This window comes from Erythrolamprus reginae, chromosome 6 (genome assembly GCF_031021105.1).
Source record: "Erythrolamprus reginae isolate rEryReg1 chromosome 6, rEryReg1.hap1, whole genome shotgun sequence".
NCBI classification, from domain to species: Eukaryota; Metazoa; Chordata; class Lepidosauria; order Squamata; family Dipsadidae; genus Erythrolamprus; species Erythrolamprus reginae.
In genome coordinates this window covers 47,488,788-47,513,086 of record NC_091955.1, presented here as the reverse complement: position 1 = coordinate 47,513,086, position 24,299 = coordinate 47,488,788, and the positions used below count along the sequence as shown (strand labels likewise).

At 38.5% G+C, this 24,299-nt stretch overlaps 1 protein-coding gene across 1 annotated transcript in view; it reads right to left on the bottom strand.

Moving 5' to 3' along the window:
- The window catches only part of TRHDE (thyrotropin releasing hormone degrading enzyme), a 391,977-nt gene that overhangs the window by 111,919 nt on the left and 255,759 nt on the right, over positions 1 to 24,299 (bottom strand). Inside the window, exon 7 of the mRNA XM_070755729.1 lies at positions 17,015 to 17,080. Coding sequence (XP_070611830.1) covers positions 17,015 to 17,080 — 66 coding nt within the window. The remainder of the gene's footprint in view (positions 1 to 17,014; positions 17,081 to 24,299) is intronic.

The following is a 24,299-nucleotide window of genomic DNA, read 5'->3' as shown; positions in this document are numbered from 1 at the left end:
TGGTTTGTATAAACAGACTCCCTCCTCATCCCTTTGTGCTATCTGGCTCAGACTCAGGTCATAAATCAAACAAAGAAAAGGTGAGTTCCTCATATTGGAAATCCTTACTCAGGAAGGAAGGAAAATGTAGAGACTACACAAGTAAGAAGTTGCATAGATACTCACAGTGCAAGAGCAGGACAACTCTCAAACTGCTGCTACCAGACTCATTTACTTCCTTGGTTCGATACTTTATTTTGAGAATTTCATTGGGCTGGGACTGCTTAGACTTCATAGAGTCTATATTTGGATGACAATTCGCTATGGAGCATATAATAGAAATTGGGAATATATTTCTTAGAACACATAGAGTTCCTCAAAAGAGAAATGTTTGGGGAAACAATTCCCTTGTAATGTAATTTGATATACCTTTACTCATAAAAATTATGGCAAACTACTTAGATAAATGAATATTGGAACACAAAGTTAGGATTTTGAAAATTATTTTTGTAATTAATATATAAAATTTTAGTTATTAATAAAATGCAAATATTCCAAACACTTTAAAATTTGATCGTTACGTTGGAAGAAAAGGTCTCCGGTTCATTCGTTCTAGCTGGGACAATGAGATCAGCGCTGATGAATGAAATGAGAAGCAGGGAAGTGAGCTGCTGAGAAAGGAGGTTTTATTTCAGAAGTCAGAGATTGCAGTGACAATAGCATTGCGTTCTAGGTCAGCTGACAACTTGGAAAGGTAAATAGGATCATTTTTATACCTTTTTGGAATTTTGTGATTGAGATGCCTGATGTGCTATTTGATTAGTTTAACAATATGTCTTTTGGCATTTTGATTCTGCCTATCTGTTTTCTGGGTGGTGGACAGGGTCAAATCTAGCCTTGGGGAAGAGAGGAGAATGTAAATCTAGTGGGTTTTTTTGTTTTTACCTAGCTTAATCCTATCAATTCGGCTTTCCTCAGTGTGAAGTGCGAAGCCGCTTTTTCTTACATTCTTGCAGTTTCTTCTTTTCCATCAGTGGCTACCAATGGATATCCATCCATTTGTGGAAAGTTATTATCAGGTTGCCTGGGGCTATTTCTCTTGGCTGGGAGGTAGAGTGTTTGTTCCTTCCAGCCTTCATAAGTGGTTCTTTTCTTTTTCTTTTCCTAGGGCCATGGAAGGGAAGGGGATTGTCTTATGATACTTTCTACAGTTATCTTCATGTGTTTCAAATTTGGAAATAAATTATAAACATTAGAAAAATACAAGAAAAATTACATGAATTTGACAGGAATTATTCCATTATCAATTTTAAAACAGAATAAATGCAATAATATTTCCATGTGTTCTATTGCTATAATAAATTAAATATCAGTTCTTTAAAGTCACAGTAGTTTAGTACTTTAAATTCCACTTTTTAAAATATAAATTAAACACCTTTTAGTTCAATGCTTTCTATTTTCATTAGATGCTTTATCTAATTGGCAATAGGTTAACTTTAATATTTTATATGTGAAAAGCATGTAAACATATGTTGTTACTATTTCTCTTCATTGTATCTACTCTCCATGCCAATTTCTACCTGTTCTAAACAGATTGCATCTGATAGATCTAACCACTTTTATACTATGTTTGTGCAATATTTACTAAAACCTGATGTGATATAGAACAAGAAGCATTTCATGGGTATTTGATTCACTATGAACTTATTTGAGGGTATGAAAATATAAGTTTATCTTGAAGACAATCACATTCCGTTCCATTCTAAAATGATGTGATTCTATCCAAAATAAGTATTTAACAAGAAGAAACTAACATTTTCCCATTATTTTTAGGTTAATAATTGTTTTTATAATAGATTAGAAACTTCTGTTGTATGAAGAAATAATGCCACAAGGTAAAATAAAAGAAGTATTTATGGAAATCTGTGATGTGGAATTTTAAAATAAAAACTAGAAATGTACAAAATAATTTTAGGAGTGCAACACTGTTCAATCTTCTTGTGTCTGTTTCACAAACTAAACATTCTCTTTCAAGATCAGAACACTTCAGGTAAAGACTGAGCAAAATTAAAACGTTATTTGCTTTTTATTGCAGTGGGGATTTTTAACTAAAATAAAGTGTTCAGGATCATCTGAATCAAGCATTCTTTAAGTCTATGTAAATAAATAAATAAATAAATAAATATTAGAAGGACTATACTGGAATCACAATAGGATCTTTTTGGATATCATATGCTAGATTTGAAACATACTTAAAATTTATAGTTTCACTAATGAGGTATGAGAAATAATGAATTGAGTTGCAATTGAATTCACGAGCACCTTTCCTGTATCTATCAATTATTTACATAAAGTCTATTTCATTATAAAAGAAGGAAAAATGCCTAAAGGATAATCTAAAATCTGGAGCAATTAATTTTCTAGCTATGAGTTTCAGGAGAGATTTTTATATTTCAGTACTGAAGCATGGGGGAAAATATCCAAAAATATATAGTTGGCTAATGCCATCACTAGCAATAATCAAATTGGCACATTCTTTCTTCCAAAAAGCAGGTACCGTATTTTTCGCTCCATAAGACACAGTTTTTTTCTTCCCAAAGTAGGATGAAAAATCAGCCGCGTCGTATGGAGCGAAGATGCAGGCAGGGAGGGGGGGAGGCGCTGGAGCAGAGGGGGGCGGCGGTCTTCATCTGGAGACCGCCGCCTCTGTTGCCGCCTCTCCTCTTCCCAACCCCGAAGAGAGCCGCGCCTTTCGGCCTCCGGAAGTGCTGGGCCGGGGGACGCCTCCGTCTAGGAGGCGGAGCGGCACCGGAGGAGCGTTGGCGGCTCCGAGCCTTTGGGAAGGCTACGGGAATCGCTTCAGGAGGCGGGGAGGTCTCGAAGACCCAAAACCCAGCCAGTCGCTCGCAGCCTGTCAGCGGAGAGATGCGGCAGCCAAGGGGAAGCGACAACAGCTGCTGCCGTTCTCACTTCAGTTGTTTTGGGTAACCTTATTAACTTTCCCTTCCCGCACTCCTCATGGCTGGGCACTCTTGGCTTTCCCGCTTCCCAAGCTTGGCCACCGCAGCCAAGCAGAGCCTGAACGAGAGATTCAATTTTTCCTTAACAAATCATGTTTAAAGTTCAAATTACAAAAGAAAGGCTTAATGAGCTGTCCTGAAACATCTGCAGTTTACAAAGCAAAATTGAAAATTTTGCAGATTAGGCAGTCAAAACTTCTTGTGGCATAACAATTTGGGTGAACCTCTCTGGGTATGCTAATCATTAAGACTGATTTGTGTTATTGGATGAGGTTATTGGATGAGGTGTATTTCTTTAATGGTCAATTGCCACTCAACAACTTAATGAAAATGTTGGTAGATGACTCATAAAGCTATTTATCATTTCATTGTTTTTTCACTTTTTGCAGCCACATAAGTGGATTTCAAATAAAAACTGTTTTACAACAAAATATACAGCCCTCCCATTTTCCAACTAAACTCATCAAATTGTGCTATTGTCATATTGTGGAAAGGAATGTTTTGTTTTAGAATATTCACGACAGTCAAGCTCTCAAATGTTTTCTGTGCAAAAACAAGTACTGTTTGTATATTTTCCCAATTCCCCTCGGGCAGTGTTATTGTAATAAATATTTTAGCCTACTTTTTGGCTCAAAATATTTTTTTTCTATTTTCCTCCTCTAAAATCTAGGTGCGTCTTATCAGCAGGTGCGTCTTATAGAGCGAAAAATACGGTATTCCAAATATTCCCATTTGTGCTAATTCATTGAATCTCAATAAAGACATTAGGTGGCACAGTGGGTAGAGGGCTGTACTGCAGGCCACTGAAGCTGACTGTAGATCTGAAGGTCAGCGGTTCAAATCTCATCACCCGCTCAAGGTTGACTCAGCCTTCCATCCTTCCGAGGTGGGTAAAATGAGGACCCGGATTGTGGGGGCAATAGGCTGGCTCTGTTAAAAAGTGCTATTGCTAACATGTTGTAAGCCGCCCTGAGTCTAAGGAGAAAGGCGGCATAAAAATCGAATAAATAAATAAATAAATAAGTAATCTGAATATTTCTATTTTTAGTACTGATATACAATTAGCAGTTGGAATGGCAGAATCAAGTGGTGAAAAATAAATTTGATCTTCCTATGAATTGGTTGTTTTCTGTATATGAGTGACATAAAGATACAGTCTCAAAGTACAACTGCAGAATACTGCACTCTTCTTTTTAATGAGCAAATTTCAGTACTATTAAATGTTATGCTGTACAATAAGTATACACAACATTAGTATGAAATGGAACTGTTTTTAGACATTGAAAGACACTTAAAAGGAATAAAAAATATTCTCATTCCATCTTCCACATTTCTGCATATTTGATGAAAACCTGAATTAATTATTAATTAATGTTAATTGACAAATTAACATTACACGTGCAAGTATTCCACATGACTGGAAGCTCTAATATAAGAGTTGCTGTCTGCATGTGAAAATATTTCATTTCTTGGCTAAATAGTCTAGAATGTGAAGGAGTTAGCAGTTCCATTTTCTTGGAAGCAGTGCTATTACACAAAAATTTGTTTCCTACTTTTATAATTGTTTGCAAGTATAAGAGAAAACTACAAAGTAGTTGAAATGTCACAATTATTATAAAAAGTTGATCACCTAAAAACAAACAAACAAATGAATTGCCCAAAAGAGTTCTAACAATGTGTGGCTGACTCATCAAATAGGCTATTATCCCTGGAGTTAAAAATACCTGTTATGAGTCATAGCATAATGGTAGCTATAAACAGACTAGGCTAAAACATAATAATTACAGTTTTCTAAATCCATCATGACAGTGACCACCTCCGTTTATTGCATTTTTCTGGATTAGTCCATGATCAAATTGTCTAGTTAATGCCAAAAATAATAAGAGCACTGTTGGAACTAGAATTAGCCATTAAATGGGTTTAATGGATCACAAACCAGACACAAAGAGTACAACTATCACTAACCTTAGATAAGATCTCCACATTTTGAGAATGCCTCCCATCAATCAATCCAGAAGAGACAATAGTCATGGCCAAAGCGTCATCTAGACATTATTAATACTTTCCTTATATACTAGAGAGAACCAATTTGATGTATCAATTATAAAGGCACTAGCCTAGAAACTGAGAGATTTAAGTCTTTCTCCTGACTTAAGCTGGATGATTTTCCACTCAGCATTCTATCTCAGCCCTAGGAAAAAGGCAAGAGTAAACCACTTCCAAAAATCTTTGCCCCCATACCTCAAGACTGACTTAAAGATACACACACACACACACACACACACACACACACACACACACAAACAGATGTCTCTGCAACTTGAAATTCAGGTTTCCTCAGGATATCTTAATAGGAGGACTATTGAAAAGTGGGAGAAAGCTTTTAACCAAGGAAATTGAGACCAAATAAAACAAAGATAAGGCAACCTCCTTATTTCAGAAGCCTATTATTCATTGTGAAGGAAAACAATGCTTGAAGATTAGAACCTCAGCTACCAGACAGTTCCATAGCATACTATTTAACTCTCCCCTTTCTATTTCCCACACAAGTATTTTCATAATATTCTTACCTGGACTAAGGTGTTCTGTTTAGAGATTCTTCAATTAATTAACCAATTGAAAAGTTGGAAAATGCCCAATACTGTAATACTAGAGTTGCTAAATGGAAAAAGCTGATTGATGCGTTCCTGTCTTGACCTCTTTCTTTATACATCTTCACAATAATTTCAAATTTCAGGTGGCTGGATCCAATCTACAATTGTTCACATTTCTAAGCGTAAGAACAGCACAAACTCCTAAGCTGATACATTTAGTCTGTTAATTATGCCTAGCAAATAATATGACAACTTCTTGCATCACAACGTTTATTACTTATTTATTAATTTTTTAATAATGCCCATCTCACATACAGTGATTCGGAGGGGCTAACAATGATAAAAAGTAAAAATGTTCAACAAGACAATTAAAATTAGGAGAATTAAACAGAAAAGATAAAAACCAAGATAATAGGTTGTTTGAGTGTGAATCTTCTTACTCAGTCAGCCACCCCCAATGCACCATCCCCCTGTTGGGGCTTATAAATTTATATAAATATATATAGGCAAAACTAAGCCATATATGTTGCCTTTATTGGCTTTAAATCAACCTCTGATTCTATTACAAGGGACATATTCTGCTCAAAGATGCCCCTCAGATATAATAATCGGCACTTATTCTTCTTAATTACAATGCTGCAGGAAGGTACAGTCTCTCAGTTTACATATGACAGTATTATTTACTTTAATACAGTCATTTCAACCGAGTGTATGAAACTCCGTTGTAGGTATTTTTTCATAGTATCCATAAGAATTGAGCGGTTACTGCCTTAACCACAAGAAATTCTATCCTCTTAAACTTTGTGGTGAGCATTTGCCAATACTATTTATGCAGAAGTTGCAGTAATAATTTCATTTGCACAATGAAGTCTAAGAAGAAGTCTGTGGCCCTTAGTGGAATTCTGTAACAAGGAACAGTATTGAAAGGGACCTTGATAGTCTTTTAGTCCAACCCTGAACTTAAGAGGAAACCCTACACCATTTCAGACAATTTCTTCTTTAAAAACCTTCAGTGATGGAGCAACTTCTAAATGATCAGGGGTGGTATTCACTTACCTTGCCTACCGGTTCACAAATGTTAGTGTGTGCACCTCCCGTGCAAGCACAGAGCCTTAAAAATATGAATAAATGAGACTTCGTTACGTCCAGGTGGGTGGGCGGGGCCACCCGCAGTTGCCACTTCCAATTCACCTGAACAGGATAGAACTGGCTATATACCACCTCTGCTTTAGATGCTTGCTTTATTTCTGGATTTATTAAGCAGCTTCTTTTTTCTTTTTCTTTTTAAAATTATGTGCATGTGTGTATTAGGTATTTTTTCTGCTGCTTTTATTATTTTTATTTTATTTTTACTGTTGGTTATTGTGTTTTATTTTAATTTGAGGCTGTGCAGAGTAAAACTCTAAATAAATAAGAACATAAACTGATTTAGCTGTACAAAAATAAGTATCTTAAGAATTCTTAAGCACTTCTTGTGGGGGGAAATCCATCTGAAAGGCTTCTGTTCATTAGTTTGCATCAATTAAATATTTCCCCAGCTACTAGGATTGCTGAAAAACAAATCCCAAACAGCTATGCTAATAGGGAATATTTTGTTGGGTTATTTTATTGCCAGAACTTTAAATGTCTGAATAATTCCAGAGATATAAAGTGCTTGGGATAATATACATTTGGTAACCTAAAATACAAAAGTTGTATATTTATCAAAGAGACAAGAGATCCCCAGTAAATGAATGTAAACTGCTGCTGATGCATTAAGTCAAAATGAGTGATGAACACAAATATAGCAGCAACTGCAATTCAAAATGATACACATACTGTATATATGATCAATGAGCTGCTAAATGGCAAATGAAATATAATACCGAGAAGCTTACAGAAATATATATTGGCTTAAAAATAATCAAACCATATAAAAGTTAAAAGCAAACAGATGTAAAGAACATCGAAGAAGCGGATATGATAAAAGTTCAATAAAGTCATCCAAAATATATATTTGGACTTTTATCTTAGTTCTCTACCCAAATGGCAGTAAAGGGAGATATTGTGGTTATGGGTGATTTCAACATGCCTGATGTTGACTGGAATATCCCCAGTGCCCTTACATGCAAAAGTAAGAATATAGTAGAGGCCTTTACAGGAGCAGCTCTGGCACAGCTGGTTAAGACACCAACTAGAGGGGAGAATATTCTAGATTTAGTTTTTACGAATGGGAATTGGGTTTCAGATGTCAAGGTGGGAGAAAATTTAGGTTGCAGTGACCATCTATGTTTGTGGTTTGATGTAAAAACTCATTGTGAGCAATCCTATAATGCAACCAAAGTATTGGATTTCAGAAAAACAAATTTTAATGCAATGGGAGAATATTTAGATAATGAATTAAAGGGGAGGGATAAAATGGCAGGAGCGAGCATCCAGTGGACTGTATTAAAAAAGGCCATCTTAAAAGCCACTGGACTGTATGTAAGACAAATAACTAAAGGTAAAAGGAAGAAGAAACCGCTATGGTTTAGCAATGATGTAAGGGCTATAGTCAATGAAAAAAAGGCTGCCTATAGGAGGTATAAAGAGTCTGGAAGTATAGCTGATAGGGAGGTATATAAAATGAGACAGAAGGAGGCGAAACAGATAATATATGCTGCTAAAGCCTCAAAAGAGGAAGAAATTGCCAAATCTGTAAAGAAGGGGGATAAAACCTTCTTCAGATATATTAATGATAAGAAGAAGAAAAACTGCGGCATCACGAAGCTTAGTACCGGGAATAATACATGCATTAATGGGAATAAGGAGATCGCTGACCATTTCAATAGCTACTTCTGTTCAGTTTTCTCAAAAGACACCTTACAAAATAATACTATAGAGGGATATAGCATTGCTTCCAGCTGTACGGATTCAGCTCCAGTGATCTTAGAAGCCGATGTCTTAGAAGAACTTGAACGATTAAAGATAAATAAGGCAATGGGTCCAGATGGCATCCACCCCAGAGTTCTTGAAGAACTCAGATCTGTCATTGCTACCCCCCTGACTGATTTGTTTAACCAATCCTTGTTAACAGGAGAAGTTCCTGAGGATTGGAGAATGGCCAGTGTTGTGCCTATTCACAAGAAGGGCAGTAGAGAAGAAGCTGGTAACTACAGGCCAGTTAGCTTGACATCAGTTGTAGTTAAAATGATGGAGACTCTACTCAAAAAGAGGATAAATCAGCACCTAAAAAACAATAACTTATTAGACCCAAATCAGCATGGCTTTACTGAAGGCAAATCATGTCAGACTAATCTCATTGATTTCTTTGACTATGTCACAAAGGTGTTGGATGAAGGTGGTGCCGTGGATATTGCCTACCTGGACTTCAGCAAAGCCTTTGATACGGTTCCACATAAAGAGCTGATAGATAAATTAGTGAAGATTGGACTTAATCCCTGGATAGTTCAATGGATTTGCAGCTGGCTGAAGCGTAGACATCAGAGAGTTATTGTTAATGGCGAGTATTCTGAGCAGAGTCAGGTTACAAGCGGTGTGCCACAAGGATCTGTTCTGGGTCCTATTCTTTTTAATATATTTGTGAGTGACATAGGGGAAGGTTTGGTAGGGAAGGTTTGCCTATTTGCCGATGACTCTAAAGTGTGCAATAGGGTTGATATTCCTGGAGGTGTCTGTAATATGGTAAATGATTTAGCTTTACTAGATAAATGGTCTAAGCAATGGAAACTGCAGTTTAATGTTTCCAAATGTAAAATAATGCACTTGGGGAAAAGGAATCCTCAATCTGAGTATTGTATTGGCAGTTCAGTGTTGGCAAATACTTCAAAAGAAAAGGATTTAGGGGTAGTGATTTCTGACAGTCTCAAAATGGGTGAACAGTGCAGTCAGGCGGTAGGGAAAGCAAGTAGGATGCTTGGCTGCATAGCTAGAGGTATAACAAGCAGGAAGAGGGAGATTATGATCCCACTATATAGAATGATGGTGAGACCACATTTGGAATACTGTGTTCAGTTCTGGAGACCTCACCTACAAAAAGATATTGACAAAATTGAACGGGTCCAAAGACGGGCTACAAGAATGGTGGAAGGTCTTAAGCATAAAACGTATCAGGAAAGACTTAATGAACTCAATCTGTATAGTCTGGAGGACAGAAGGAAAAGGGGGGACATGATCGAAACATTTAAATATATTAAAGGGTTAAATAAGGTCCAGGAGGGAAGTGTTTTTAATAGGAAAGTGAACACAAGAACAAGGGGACACAATCTGAAGTTAGTTGGGGGAAAGATCAAAAGCAACATGAGAAAATATTATTTTACTGAAAGAGTAGTAGATCCTTGGAACAAACTTCCAGCAGATGTGGTAGATAAATCCACAGTAACTGAATTTAAACATGCCTGGGATAAACATATATCCATCCTAAGATAAAATACAGAAAATAGTATAAGGGCAGACTAGATGGACCATGAGGTCTTTTTCTGCCGTCAGACTTCTATGTTTCTATGTTTCTCAATTTAAAAAGAAAATCACGTGTGTGACAAAAATATCTTTCTAAAAAGATTCTTATTAAAGAATATAAAACTGAAATCCTGCTAGCATTATTGTCTCAAACATAATTTTGAATAGTTTAACATGAAATATTTGTATTAAAATATTTGCACCGGAGGCAGAATAAGAACACGGACACCAAGAGCTGGATTTAAAAATGGGTCACTTTATTAAATATCTCCTCAGGGTGGTTTACAACATATTAAAACCTTAAAATCCACGTCTGTCGTCAGGCATGGGGGAATTGAGATATTCCTTTCCCCCCAGGCCTATACAATTTATGCATGGTATGTTTGTGTGTATGTTTGGCTTTTAATAAGGGTTTTTAGTTATTTTAAATATTAGGGCTCGCCCAGCACACCCCCGGCAACAACGGGCAGACAAGCGTGCGCAGCCCGGCAACAGTGATCTCGCAGTCCCCTGCGAGATCGCAAACACCTATCAGGCGTTTACTACGCTGTGTTCTTCCTGGCCCTGGGGCAATTCCTGCCGGCTTGCTGTTTTATTATTGTTGTTAGCCGCCCCGAGTCTACGGAGAGGGGTGGCATACAAATCTAATAAATAAATAAATAAATATAAAAGAGAAAACATTACAGTACAGTAACCTAAATCCAATTAATTTAAAACTAAATAATCTAATCTAAAATCCCCAGTTATATTAAAAAGCAATCATACCCACTCAGACAACAACTATACATCACATTAGTTGGCCAGGAGGATAGTCTAATCACCCCAAGCATGGCGACATAGATGAGACTCTTGCTGAGGTAAAGAGGGTGGGGGCAGTACGAATCGCCAGGGGGAGCTGATTCCAGAGGGCCAGAGCCCCCACAGAGCCTAGGTAGTTCCCTAGGCACTACCAATCAACATTGTTTAGTTGAAGGGACCGGGAGAAGGCTGACTCTGTGGGACCTAACCGGTCACTTGGACTCATGTGGCAGAAGGCGGTCTCGCAAATAAACTGGCTCAATGTGGGGCTTTATATGTCATTACCAACACTTTGAATTGCATCCGGAAACCAATAGGCAGCCAAAGCAGTCTGTGAAGTGCTAAAGAAACAGGGGCATGCCTAGGAAGGCCCATGACCGCTCATGCGGCTGCATTTTACACGGTTTGCAGTTTCCGAACGCTCTTCAAAGGTAGCCCCATGTAGAGAGCATTGCAGTAGTTGAACCTCGAGGTTATAAGGACATGAGCGACCGTGAGTAACCACTCCCTGTCCAGATAAGGCTGCAACTGGTGCACCAGATGAACCTGGACAAACACCCCACTTGCCACAGCCGAAAGATGGTGATCTAATGTCAGCTGTGGATCGAGGAGGATGCCCAAGTCCCTCTCTGGGAGTGTCAGAAGTCTCCCCCCAGGGTAATGAATGGACAGATGGAATTCTCCTTGGGAGGCAAAACCCACAGCCACTGTCTTGTCAGGGTTGAGTTTGAGCTTGTTAATGCCTATCCAAACCCTAAGAGCCTCCAGACACCGGCACATTACTTCCACTGCTTCACTGAGTGGACACGGGGTGGAAATGTATAACTGAGTATCATCAGCATATTGATGGTAACTCACCCCATGCCCTTGGATGATCTCACCCAGCGATTTCATGTAGATATTAAACAGCAGGGGGGAGAGGAACAACCAGAGGTATATGCACCCTTATTAGTAGACAGAAAGAAAGGAACTGTTGGAATAAGGAACATGAGTCCTAAGTGATAAAAAAAATCTCTGTGAATAGCACTAAAAGGAATTTGAGGCAATTAGCTCATGTTAAACAGGAAATATAATGAAGTCAAAAAAATAATCTACATTAATCTATATTTCTATTGTCCTTAGAGACCAGTGGTTGAAAAAGTGCAACAAGACAATACATAGAGAAGCAGATCTTCCAATGTGATGTCATCTTTTCTTTGAGCATGCTATAAGGCATGTGCACAATTATTATTCATAATTGCATCTTATTTTCTCTTAAATAATTCAAAACGCCATTATTTAGGTATATCATAAAAACAATTTTAGTATCTATTTGTCTATATTAATTAATACAGTGGTACCTCGGTTCTCAAACGCTTTGGTTCTCGTACATTTCGGATACCCAAAAAAAATTTCGGCAAAAATTTTCTTCGGTATCTGAACAAAACTTCGGATACCGAACAGCCACAGACAATTTTGTTTATTATCCGAAATGCTACAAGATCTGAGGGGACGGGGTGAGACAGAATGGGAGTCGGAATCCGACACACCCATCCTGGCCGCCCACTAAACAGCCTCCCAGTCTCTAGTCTAAGCGCTCCAAGCTGTAGGAAGGGTGGGGGCGGCTGCAATACCAGCAGCTTCGGGGGGCCTGCTTTCCTCAGTGGTTCGTCTTGTTCCCTTTAAGCAGCTACACCAACTTTCTCCTTCCCGACGGTGGCGGCGGCTTTCCTTTGAGCAGCAGCAGCGCCGGGAACATCAGCGGCTTCCCTTTCTCATGTGATGTTCCCGGCGCTGCTGCTGCTTGAAGGAAAGCTGCCGCCGTCGCCACCGTCGGGAAGGAGAAAGTTGGTGTAGCTGCTTAAAGGGAACAAGACGAACCACTGAGGAAAGGAGGCCCCCGAAGCTGCTGATATTGCAGCCGCCCCTACCTTTCCTACAGCTTGGAGCGGAAGGGTGTAGGAAGGGTGGGGGCGGCTGCAATACCGGCAGTTTCGGGGGGCTCCTTTCCTCAGTGATTCGTCTTGTTCCCTTTAAGCAGCTACACCAACTTTCTCCTTCCCGACGGTGGCGGCGGCTTTTCTTTGAGCAGCAGCAGCGCCGGGAACGTCAGTGGCTTCCCTTTCTCATGTGACATTCCCGGCGCTGCTGCTGCTCGAAGGAAAGCTGCCGCCGCCGCCGGGAAGGAGAAAGTTGGTGTAGCTGCCTACAGCTACAAGACGAACCACTGAGGAAAGGAGCCTCCCCCAAAACTGCCGGTATTGCAGTTGCCCCCACCCTTCCTACAGCTTGGAGTGCTTAGACTATAGAGCTCCTCAGATCTTTATCCCATAGAAAATAAAGGAAATAGGGGCTGGAAACCAATTAAACCCATTTCCATTATTTCCTATGGGATAAATTAATTCGGTACTCGACCAAATCGGTTCTCGACCACACTTCTGGAACGAATTGTGGTCAAGAACCGAGGTACCACTGTATAATTGATTGCTCTATCATAGGACATTTGTAGCTAAGTAAAAGTTTTAGTTTCTGCCTTACATTTGTCTATATTCATTTCTTTGAAATAAAGTCACCCAATCCTTAGTTTTCTATATTATTTAGTAATTTTTAATTACAGATATACTTTACCATCTTAAAGTAGATATTGGGTTAAATCAAATATGTACACTTCTGAGTAGCCCATCTATTAACTCATTTACTGTACCTTCTACATTACCATCCCTAGAAACATGTCAAGATATAGACGTATTGCAGAAACTTAAGGAAATACTGTTTTAAATTATTTCAGATTCAACTCTGTTTCAAAATTGAATCAATCAATCATTCCTAAATATCTGGGTGGAAAATGGTTCTTGGAGATGATGTCTATCATTGCTATACTAAATACATCTTTATATAGTATGCTAACCTATTTAACTTTTGATTTTTGTTTTAACTCTGTTTACTGGGAAAAAATAGACTAACCATATTAATATATGCCCTGATCCCAGATGGAGTTTATTTAAATTTCAATTTGAAAGTTTACAAAGAACAGATAAGATTGATTGCCCTTTCCATCTAACCATAATTGTGTTTCAGGTGAACATCAATTTATTTTAAAGGACACCTCTAAGTAACAGAGTGCACCATGCATAATTCATCAATCACACTTGTCTGTTACATGATTTACTTAACCACATTTCAAAGGGACAGAGTTGCATTGGTGGTTGTTTTTTTTTGTTTGTTTTGGTTGGCTTGTTTGCTTTTAAATTGTTTTAGAAACATTAATTTATTTGGAATTATTGCTGAAGTGTTTATCTTATTTTCCATTCACAATTTCTTACTTTCCAACTGGTGTGCTAGATATGCTGGTTATTAATTTTTCAAACATAATTGATTCAAATGAATCATATTAATAGAAGTATAAATAAATCATTAAGTACTATAGTATTAATTTTATGACGCTTGCCAAAGTTTTTGTTTTGTTTTTTGCTGTAGTATATTCCATTTTTGCTTTGTTTTGGAAAATAAAAATTCACATTCAAATTCTACTTCCACAATTAAAAAAAAAACATATTTCACTATTAGATGTGTTAATCTAGAGTTAAATTTACAATGTAAGACTGATGGGAACTAATAATTCAAGACCTAACAAGGACCTAAGAATTATTAAGGTAGAATCTAAGAATATAGGTGTTATTATTATTTGCTTTACATTAATTTACAAAATAATGCAAACTTCAGAGTCTGAAATTTATCAACCTGAATGCCTTTCATGGCGCAATAGGAATCACTTCAAATGGGTAAGTTACCAGTAGTTTAACTTCTATTATTATTTATTCAGTTGTGGACCTACAGCAAAAATTCTACGAATGGACAATATAATTTTATTTACTATCACAAACTTCTGCACTTTACTTTACAAATGCTTACCAATTCTTTATTTAAAAACATTTAAATGAAGTATATTATGATTTCTAATCTTAACATTTTACTTTTCCTATCATGAAGATTTGAATTGGGGATACTTGCACTATTTTCAACAGAAGTCTCTTCTACTTGGGAAAAAATCCAAGTATTCACCAGAAGAGCCCTTCACTGCTCCACTCCTAACAGAATACCCTATGAAACTAGACTTACAATCCTGGGTCTAGAATGCTTAGAACTATGATGTCTCAAACATGATCTAAGAAATGCCCACAAGATCATATACTGGAATGTCCTGCCTATCAACGACTACTTCAGCTTCAACCAAAAACAACACAAGAGCACACAACATATACAAGCTAAATATTAACCGCTTCAAACTTGACTGTAAAAAATATGACTTTAGTAATTGAGTTGTCGAAGCATGGAACTTATTACCGGACTCTGTGGTGTCATCACCTAACCCCCAACATTTTACCCTTAGACTATCCACGGTTGACCTCTCCAGATTCCTAAGAGATCAGTAAGGGGCGTGCATAAGCGCACTAGCCTGCCTTTTGTCCCATCCTACTGTCTCTCCTATATCTCATATATCCTCTCTTCTATCCCTCTAACTTTTCTTCTATTCCCTCACTGATATATCGTATTCCTATATTTTCTCTTCTCTTCTTTCCTTGATATATTTTACTTTTACTCTATAACCTTCATTGTGCATTATTGTGTTTTTGGACAAAATAAATAAATAAATAAAATAAAATAAAATAAATATATCTGGATAGGTTAGGTCAGAAATCATAGGAACTTTCAACCTCAGTACTGGGTTTGTACTGATGCGGTAGGTGACTGCACACTGGTAGTGGCTGCCAGATTGTGCAATTTGCGCAAACCTCTCTTGTGCTGGTCCTTTGGGCGCTGCCACCTTTTTTTGTTGATTTTTGTTGTATTTTTGGTCTTTTCTGCTTCCTGGGCATGCGCAGAAGCAAAATCTTGCGAAATTGCCAACATCTCACATGTGTATCCCTTCATGAGCTTTCAGTGTTTTTTTGTTTCCTGCACATGCATGGAAGCAAAATGATGCTAGGGGCATGCATGTGCATGCTAGCGAGAATGTTCATGCTCTGTGCACAGGGCACTGGTAGCAGCAGGTAATAGGAATCCGCCCCTGTTCAACCTGGTATTCACAGAATAGGATAGACTAAACTATATTAAACCCATGATATATAATAAATTTTCTCACTAGACACAAAATAAAATGGGATACATATAACAACACCTCACCCCACCCCTACCAAAGTTCTCCTGACTACAGAGAACTAGAAGAACTTTTGATGAAGTACACTATTCCCACAGAAAATCAATACACATCAAAACATTCATTTTTTTACTGGATTAGCAAGTACTGTACTGTACCTTTGTCAAATTTGAGTAATTGTAGCATTTGGGTTAAGAATATACCAATCTATACCTTGCTTATTTACAGGTACTAACCTTAATAAATCTTAATATGTAAAATAATCATTACTGTGTAACGTGAAACAAAACTGTAATTATCTACATATCATCTACAGCTTCTTATGCCAAATAATATATGGGTCTATACACAACCTATTTCTCTGAATTTATCTTTATTTTATTCTACTTTATTTTCCAAACAGTAATGAGCCATTGTATTGCCATTTTAAAACAATTTTCTTAAAATTAATTGCTACAGAAGTCAAGAATGTTTTAAAGGACAAAAGATTCCACAGACCTTCTCTAATGTTTTATCTATTTCTTTCTTTTGGTTTGTGCTTATGTTTTTTTCTTCCTACTCTTATAATAATAATCAGAATTAAACAATATAATTTGAATAATAATTTATTTTTAATGATAAACAAATTTTTGGAATCTCTTCAATTGTACTAAAATCATATAGTTAATTTTTGCTTAATAATTTTATGTGAGATTACAATTACTAATAGGAAATTCTGCCTTTTTATATATGTTCTTCTGTTAAGATAGAAATATCACTGAACAAATCCTTTAGGTTTATCCATTCTCTTAAACTGACATTTGTAAAAAATGCTCATGTAAATTAAATACTCATACAAATTAGATGCCACAAAATGTGCTTAAAAGATGAAAACAAACTGCCCATTTGAAACTTGGAAAATTACATATAAACCTTCATTTTCCACAATGATACAACATTTATGTAACACGTCAAGTCTTTAAAATGGACAGAAAAACATACAATAAAAACACATTGGCATATTGCAAAGGTAAGGAAGTAAGGAATTAAAAATAAATGTTTCTACGTACTTGTAGGCCCATCTGAAATATTGAGTGACCCATAAAATTAGCCAGCATTCGAATTAAAGCTGCACCCTGCAAACACAATTTTTATAAAATTGAGTTGTTATCCAATCAGTTTAATGGTAATACATGAAATTTATAATTATCCCAGTATTTATTTCAGAATAATTATAGGTTTATTATTAATTACACATGAAATTGTCTCTCAAAAGTATTTTATTTAAACATTTTAGAAGCTACATGATTCATTATAAGCTCTGTTGTGGAAAAGAAATAGAAACAAAAACAAAGTTAGGGACATACAGAATGGGGTTAGTTTCAAACAGAGCTACTAAAATATACCTCACTGATATGAGTGCAACAACATGAAACAGTTTGTTATAAAAGCACAATATTTCTCTTCCCCACTATTGATTGTTCACAAGCATATCTTTGAATAAAATAATGTAAGTATAACACGTTGAAATTTAATGCATAAGAAAGGCAACTAGTTCTACAACAATAATCAGCATAAATAAATACTATTGACTAGCCGTTCAGATTTAAAACACCGTAAACCTAGGTTTATTTATGGTTGAACAACAAGCACCCCGAAATTTAATTTTAGACATTCAGATATATGTTTGGCAAAATATATGTCCTCTTTTAGTGCATCCTCAAGATTGCCAGTGATTCTAATTTAACAGGACACATACATACTTACAGCTTGGAGCTATGGTTAAAGATATGGGTGAATAACCTTTTGCTCTGTGTAGAATGAAGTTTCAAAATGGGTAAAGAAATTTCAGGTAAGGTCTGTGTCAAGTCATTTACTCTGGATTTTAAGATAAGATTCTTAAACAAAAAAAACATGCTTAGTATATTTTATGTCTTATATTACAGTTTTCATGTTTTTGTACTATAACATCTTGCCATATTGATAAATACTGCATTTGGCATTTACTCTCCATGTTTAAAACCTATAAATGTCAATATACATCCAAGGTTGCAATTCTAAGATCAGATTTCAGAACAATACAATTTATAGTAGGTATAGCTAACCAGGAATAATAAAAATGTTTTGGATTATTGTACCTATATTACATAATGTTATTCTAGAGCAGTGTTTCCCAACCTTTTTTGAGCCGCGGCACATTATTCGTATTTTCAAAATCCTGGGGAACACTGAAGGGGGGGGGGCGGGCTAAAGAAAAGTTTGGACAAAAAAACCCTCTCTCTTCCTCCCTTTCGCTCTATTTCTCCCTCTTTCTCTCTTTTCCTTCCTTCCCTTCATTCTCTCTCTCCATCCCTCTTTCTTTCTTTCTTTCTTTCTTCCTCTCTTTTTTGCTCTCTTTCTCTCTCCCTCCTTCCCTTCCTCTATGTCTTTCTCTCTCCCTTGCTCTCTCTCTCTGTCTCTCTTGCTATCTCTTTCTTGCTTTTTTCTCTCTCTCTTGCTCTCTCTCTCTCTTTCACTGTCTTGCTATATGTCTCTTTCTTTCTCTTTGCCTCTCTTGCTATCTCTCTTTCTCTCTCTGTCTCTCTTGCTATGTCTCTCTTTCTTTCTTTCTTTCTCTCTCTCTCTGTGCCTCTCTTGCTATGTCTCTCTTTCTCTCTCTTTCTCTGCCTCTCTTGCTGTCTCTCTTTCTTGCTCTGTCTCTCTTTCTCTGCCTCTCTTGCTATGTCTCTCTTTCTCTCTCTCTCTGCCTCTTATATGTCTCTCTTTCTCTCTCTCTCTCAGCTGACTGCAAGCGGGAGCCCTGACGGCGGCAGCTGGACGTGGTGCTGGACACCGTATATGCCAGGCACGCAGCGCCAGCATGTACGACGTCCAGCAGAACGTCCAACCGCCACCGTCAGGGCTCCCACTTGCAGTCAGCTGAGAGAGAGAGAGAGAGCGAACCCTCTCGCCGCCGCCATCTCCCCCGACTGCCTGCGGTCGCTGCGGCCACCCCCCCCCCCGCTCCCATCGGACACTTGCCGTCGACGAAAGAGGAGCTCCAGCTGGGCGGGGCGCTGCCGGTACTTCCGTCCTGGGGCTCCCGCTCGCAGCTGTCCCCCGCCTCCTGCTCGATGCCGCGGTTTTCGGCGCTCTCCTGCTGGGCCCCAAAGAAAGAAGGCGGGAAAAAGGTGCGAAGAATGGAGCTCTCCTTCTTCCTGCCTTCTTTCTTTGGGGCCCAGCAGGAGAGCGCCGAAAACCGCGGCATCGAGCAGGAGACAGCTGCGAGCGGGAGTACCGGCAGCGCCCCACCCAGCTGAAGCTTGGCGGCACACCTGGCCATGTCTCGCGGCACACCAGTGTGCCGCGGAACACCGGTTGGGAAACGCTGTTCTAGAGGATATTTGCTAGCCTCAGTGCTGTCATTTTAATTGGATGTTTATACATCTGCATGTTTTAGAGGCCCAATGGCTCTCAGATGACTAGGCTATCTCTTAAGATTGACTTGCAACATGCAATAGAGATAACGGTTTATGGACCCTTCCAATAATGATGGTGGCATATAGTAGATGAGGGGGGGGGGAATGATATATCAGATCTTAAGAAGACTAGTCTAATCTTGTGAATATTTAGGCTTAATTATATCAGATCTTAAGAAGACTAGTCTAATCTTGTGAATATTTAGGCTTAATTGCTTAATTAAAGAGCTTAAATATGTATAAATTGCTGTCATCTATGTTATTAGGAGCTCACTTGACAGTAGGAAATCAGATGGCCATGATGGTGAACCTATGGCACACATGTTGGAAGTGGCATGCAAAACCATTTCTCTGGGCATGTGAGCCATCACCAGTTGCTCTTCCGGGTTCTGGCACACTGACCAGCATGCAGGAGCACTGGAAATTGGAAGAGCAGCCATCAGTGCACATATGCACCCCAAGTAGCTGCTCTTCCAGTTTCTGGCATGCGCACCAGCCAACTGGTCTTCACACCCACATGCACACCAAAAACCGGAAGACCAAGTGGCCAGTGCGCATGCGCACATAAGAAACAGGAAGAGTAGCCACCCAGTGCATGCATGCACACTGGGCAGCTGCTCTTCTTGTTTCCGGCAAACATATGCGTGTGTGCTTTTGTTTCAGCACTCAGTGCTGAAAAGGTTCACCAATACTGTCATAGGATGTGATAGTACCATAATCTTAACTGAAAGGATACAAGAGGTTATAAAAACCAAAATCTGATAAATGCAATGCATTATTATGCTGCGGATGAAATACACAGGCCCTTTCTCTTTAGTTATGAGAAAAGTTTCAGCCCTGTTTCTTTTTCTTTTTTTCTTGTGCCTTTAGTTTCTTTATGTTACTATTTCCTACTCCTCTTCTGCAGTCTGTATTTCAATGCTTTATTCCCAAAGGGAATAGCATAGTAAATGTATTATATATCAAACATGTTGAAATTCTAAATATTTTTTCCATATCAAACCAACCAAGTTTATAAACTTAATATCTTATAAATATCCAATATGATACATTAAAATAATATCTGCCTTATTTCATGTCATAAAGCATCCCCCAAGTCCTGAAGATGGGTTGGTGAACTCACAATAGACACTCAGGCTATCATTCTGCCGCACGAATCCCAGCGGTTTATTAGGTCCCACAGAGTTGGCCTTCTCTGGGTCCTGTTGATTAAACAATCTCGTTTGGCGGGACCCAGGCGAAGAGCCTTCTCTGTGGCAGCCCCAGCCCTCTGGAATCAACTCCTTCCGGAGATTCAAACTGCCCCCACCCTCCTCGCCTTCCGCAAGACACTGAAAATCTAACTAAGTCACCAGGCATGGAGTAATTGATATATTCCCTTGTTGGTTAGTAAGATTTATGTGTGGTATAATTGTGTAGTATTGACTGTTTTTATATGATAGTGGGTTTTTAGCTTTAGTTTTTAATTATTGGATTTGTACTGCATTGTTTATTGTTGTGAGCTGCCTCAAGTCTTCAGAGAGGGGCAGCATACAAATATTATTATTATTATTATTATTATTATTATTATTATTATTATTATTAATTATATGGATCATGGGATAATACAGCCTGGAGCTGTTAAGCAATAGATACAGTATATGCATAAGTATAGTTTTCTCTTTCCTACTCTAATCATAGCATTCTCTTACAGTTTTTATTTTTCAAAGTAGAGTAAAGCAACACCAAAAAATTATTTGTGACTATTCTTTCATCAATTCATACAATTGTACTACAATTGTATAAGTAAACTGTTAAGTAAAATTGTATAATTTTATAGTTTGGAATAAAAATAATTTAATTATTGAAAACTCACATTAAAAACTGCCCTATGTTTGAAAACCATTTTTAAAAAGGGACAATATTTGCAAAAGAAAACAAACATTGTGTTTGCCCTTCAAATAAAAAGCAACAAACAATATTCAAATCTCTTTTACAAAGTAATCATTTTGTTGACATAGGCAGACACAGCTGGATGCCAATATGAAATTTCGCCTATTAGGAAATTCACAGCTTGAATTAACGTCGAGAACAAAATATATCAAGTTGGATCATAAAATGACACTTAAAATACTCTCATAAAATGAGTAAAATATATTTGAAGTGCTCTTGTGAATTTCTTTAAAAAGTATTTTGGCTTATTTTCATTTTAAACAAATGCACCAGGAAGCTTCAATCGTGTCATTGTGAATTCCCCGTAATGTGTTTGAATTTTGAAGTTTAAAGTGATAGCAGTTTGAAGCTACAATACTAAATATATTTCTTACTGAAGTGAGAACTTCAACTCCCAGAATTCCCAAGTTAACATCCGCATACAGTGGTACCTCGAGATACGTGTTTAATTCGTTCCGGACCTGGGCTCTTAAGTCGAGCAGCTCTTATCTCGAACGACTTTTCCCCATAGGAATTAATGTAAATAATTTTAATTGGTTCCAGCCCTCAAAAAACTCACAAAGTTAGTCTAAATTATGCAGAAAGACATGTTTTTAATGAAGAAATGTACATGTACATATAAATGAATAATGAAGTTTCTTTCACTTAACTTGTAAACTTTCTTAAACTTTTAAATTTACATACTGTATGTTCAACTTCTCTGCCACCCAATCCTGTAGGACAGAGGTCCCCAACCCTTTTTGCACCAGGGACCGGCTTTAAGCGATCAAGAGAGGAATGGGTGAATGAATGGACGGAGGGTGGGAAGGAAGGAAGGAAAGAGGGAAGGGACAGGAACAGAGGAAGGAAGCAAGGAAACTTATGAAAGGGGAGAGTAAGAGAGGAATGAGTGAAGGGAGGGAGGGAGGGAAGAAGGTGGGAAGGAGAAAGAAAAGAAGAAATAGAGGAAGGGAAGGTAAAAGAGAGAAAGAAAAAGAGCAAGAAAGAAAGAAAGAAAGAAAGAAAGGGGGAAGGGACAGGAACAGAGTAAGGAAGCAAGGAAACTTATGAAAGGGGAGAGTAAGAGAGGAATGAGTGAACGGAGGGAGGGAGGGAAGAAGGTGGGAAGGAGAAAGAAAAGAAGAAATAGAGGAAGGGAAGGTAAAAGAGAGAAAGAAAAAGAGCAAGAAAGAAAGAAAGAAAGAAAGGGGGAAGGGACAGGAACAGATGAAGGAAGCAAGGAAACTTATGAAAGGGGAGAGTAAGAGAGGAAGGACTGAAGGAAGGGAGGGAGGGAAGAAGGTAGGAAGGAGAAAGAAAAGAAGAAATAGAGGAAGGGAAGGTAAAAGAGAGAAAGAAAAAGAGCAAGAAAGAAAGAAAGAAAGAAAGAAAGAAAGAAAGAAAGGGGGAAGGGACAGGAACAGAGGAAGGAAGCAAGGAAACTTATGAAAGGGGAGAGTAAGAGAGGAATGAGTGAAGGGAGGGAGGGAGGGAAGAAGGTGGGAAGGAGAAAAAAGAAGAAATAGAGGAAGGGAAGGTAAAAGAGAGAAAGAAAAAGAGCAAGAAAGAAAGAAAGAAAGAAAGAAAGAAAGAAAGAAAGGGGGAAGGGACAGGAACAGAGGAAGGAAGCAAGGAAACTTATGAATGGGGAGAGTAAGAGAGGAAGGACTGAAGGAAGGGAGGGAGGGAAGAAGGTAGGAAGGAGAAAGAAAAGAAGAAATAGAGGAAGGGAAGGTAAAAGAGAGAAAGAAAAAGAGCAAGAAAGAAAGAAAGAAAGAAAGAAAGAAAGAAAGAAAGAAAGGGGGAAGGGACAGGAACAGGCTGTGACGTTTTAAAACACGCGCGCTGCTTCGCAGCTCTCTGCTGAATCCGGAACGCTAACTTCCGCGTTCGGATTCAGCAGACAGCTGCGAAGCAGCGCGCGTGTTTTAAAAGGTTGCAGCCGGCCTGGGGGGCTCGGGGGGAAGCCCCCGAGCCCCCCAGGCCGGCTGCCACGTTTTAAAACACGCGCGCTGCTTCGCAGCTGTCTGCTGAATCCGAACGCGGAAGTTAGCGTTCCGGATTTAGCAGACAGCTGCGAAGCGGCGCGCATGTTTTAAAAGGTTGCAGCCGGCCTGGGGGGCTCGGGGGCTTCCCCCCGAGCCCCCCAGGCCGGCTGCCACGTTTTAAAACACGCGCGCTGCTTCGCAGCTGTCTGCTGAATCCGAACGCAGAAGTTAGCGTTCCGGATTCAGCAGAGAGCTGCGAAGCGGCGCACGTGTTTTAAAAGGTTGCAGCCGGCCTGGGGGGCTTGCCAGCACCCCCCGAGCCCCCCAGGCCGGCTGCAACCTTTTAAAACACGCGGGATACGAGCGCCAAGGAGCTGTCTCCTGAAGCCGAAAGCGGAAGTTAGTGTTCGGCTTCAGGAGACAGCTCCTTGGCGCTCGTATCCCGAATGTGAGCTCGGGAGGCGAACAAAAATGTCGCTCCCCTCGCAGCTCTTATCTCGAGTAGCTCGTAAGTAGAGCTGCTCGTATGTCGAGGTTCCACTGTATATTAAAGTTGCTGAGGTTGAGAAACATCCCATAAACTAGTGTTCTCTAAAAGTGCTAGACTGCCTGCTACAATTCTCAGCCAGTATGAACACTAACTGTAATAGAGAGGATCTCTGAGAATTATAGTCCCAGTTTATGTCAGATAGTAATTAGGAAAAATAATTAGGAAAAGATGAAAAACCTTGTAAGTTTCCAATAGAATTTGTATAGATACAAATTAGCAGGGAAAATGATATTAGGAGCCCGTGCTTATATTCGTGCAGCACATTACAAACATCTTAAAGTAGCAATATCTTTTCCTGGGCTTGTGCAATTATTGTACAATGGTAGGGAATGGTTTTATAATGCCTCTAAAAACTGTTTTTGCCTTTTTAATTCTAATCTTTCAAACGCTAGTATCCAACTAAAATAGTATGAGTGAAGAAAGAGAAAAAAACCCTAGGCTTTAACTA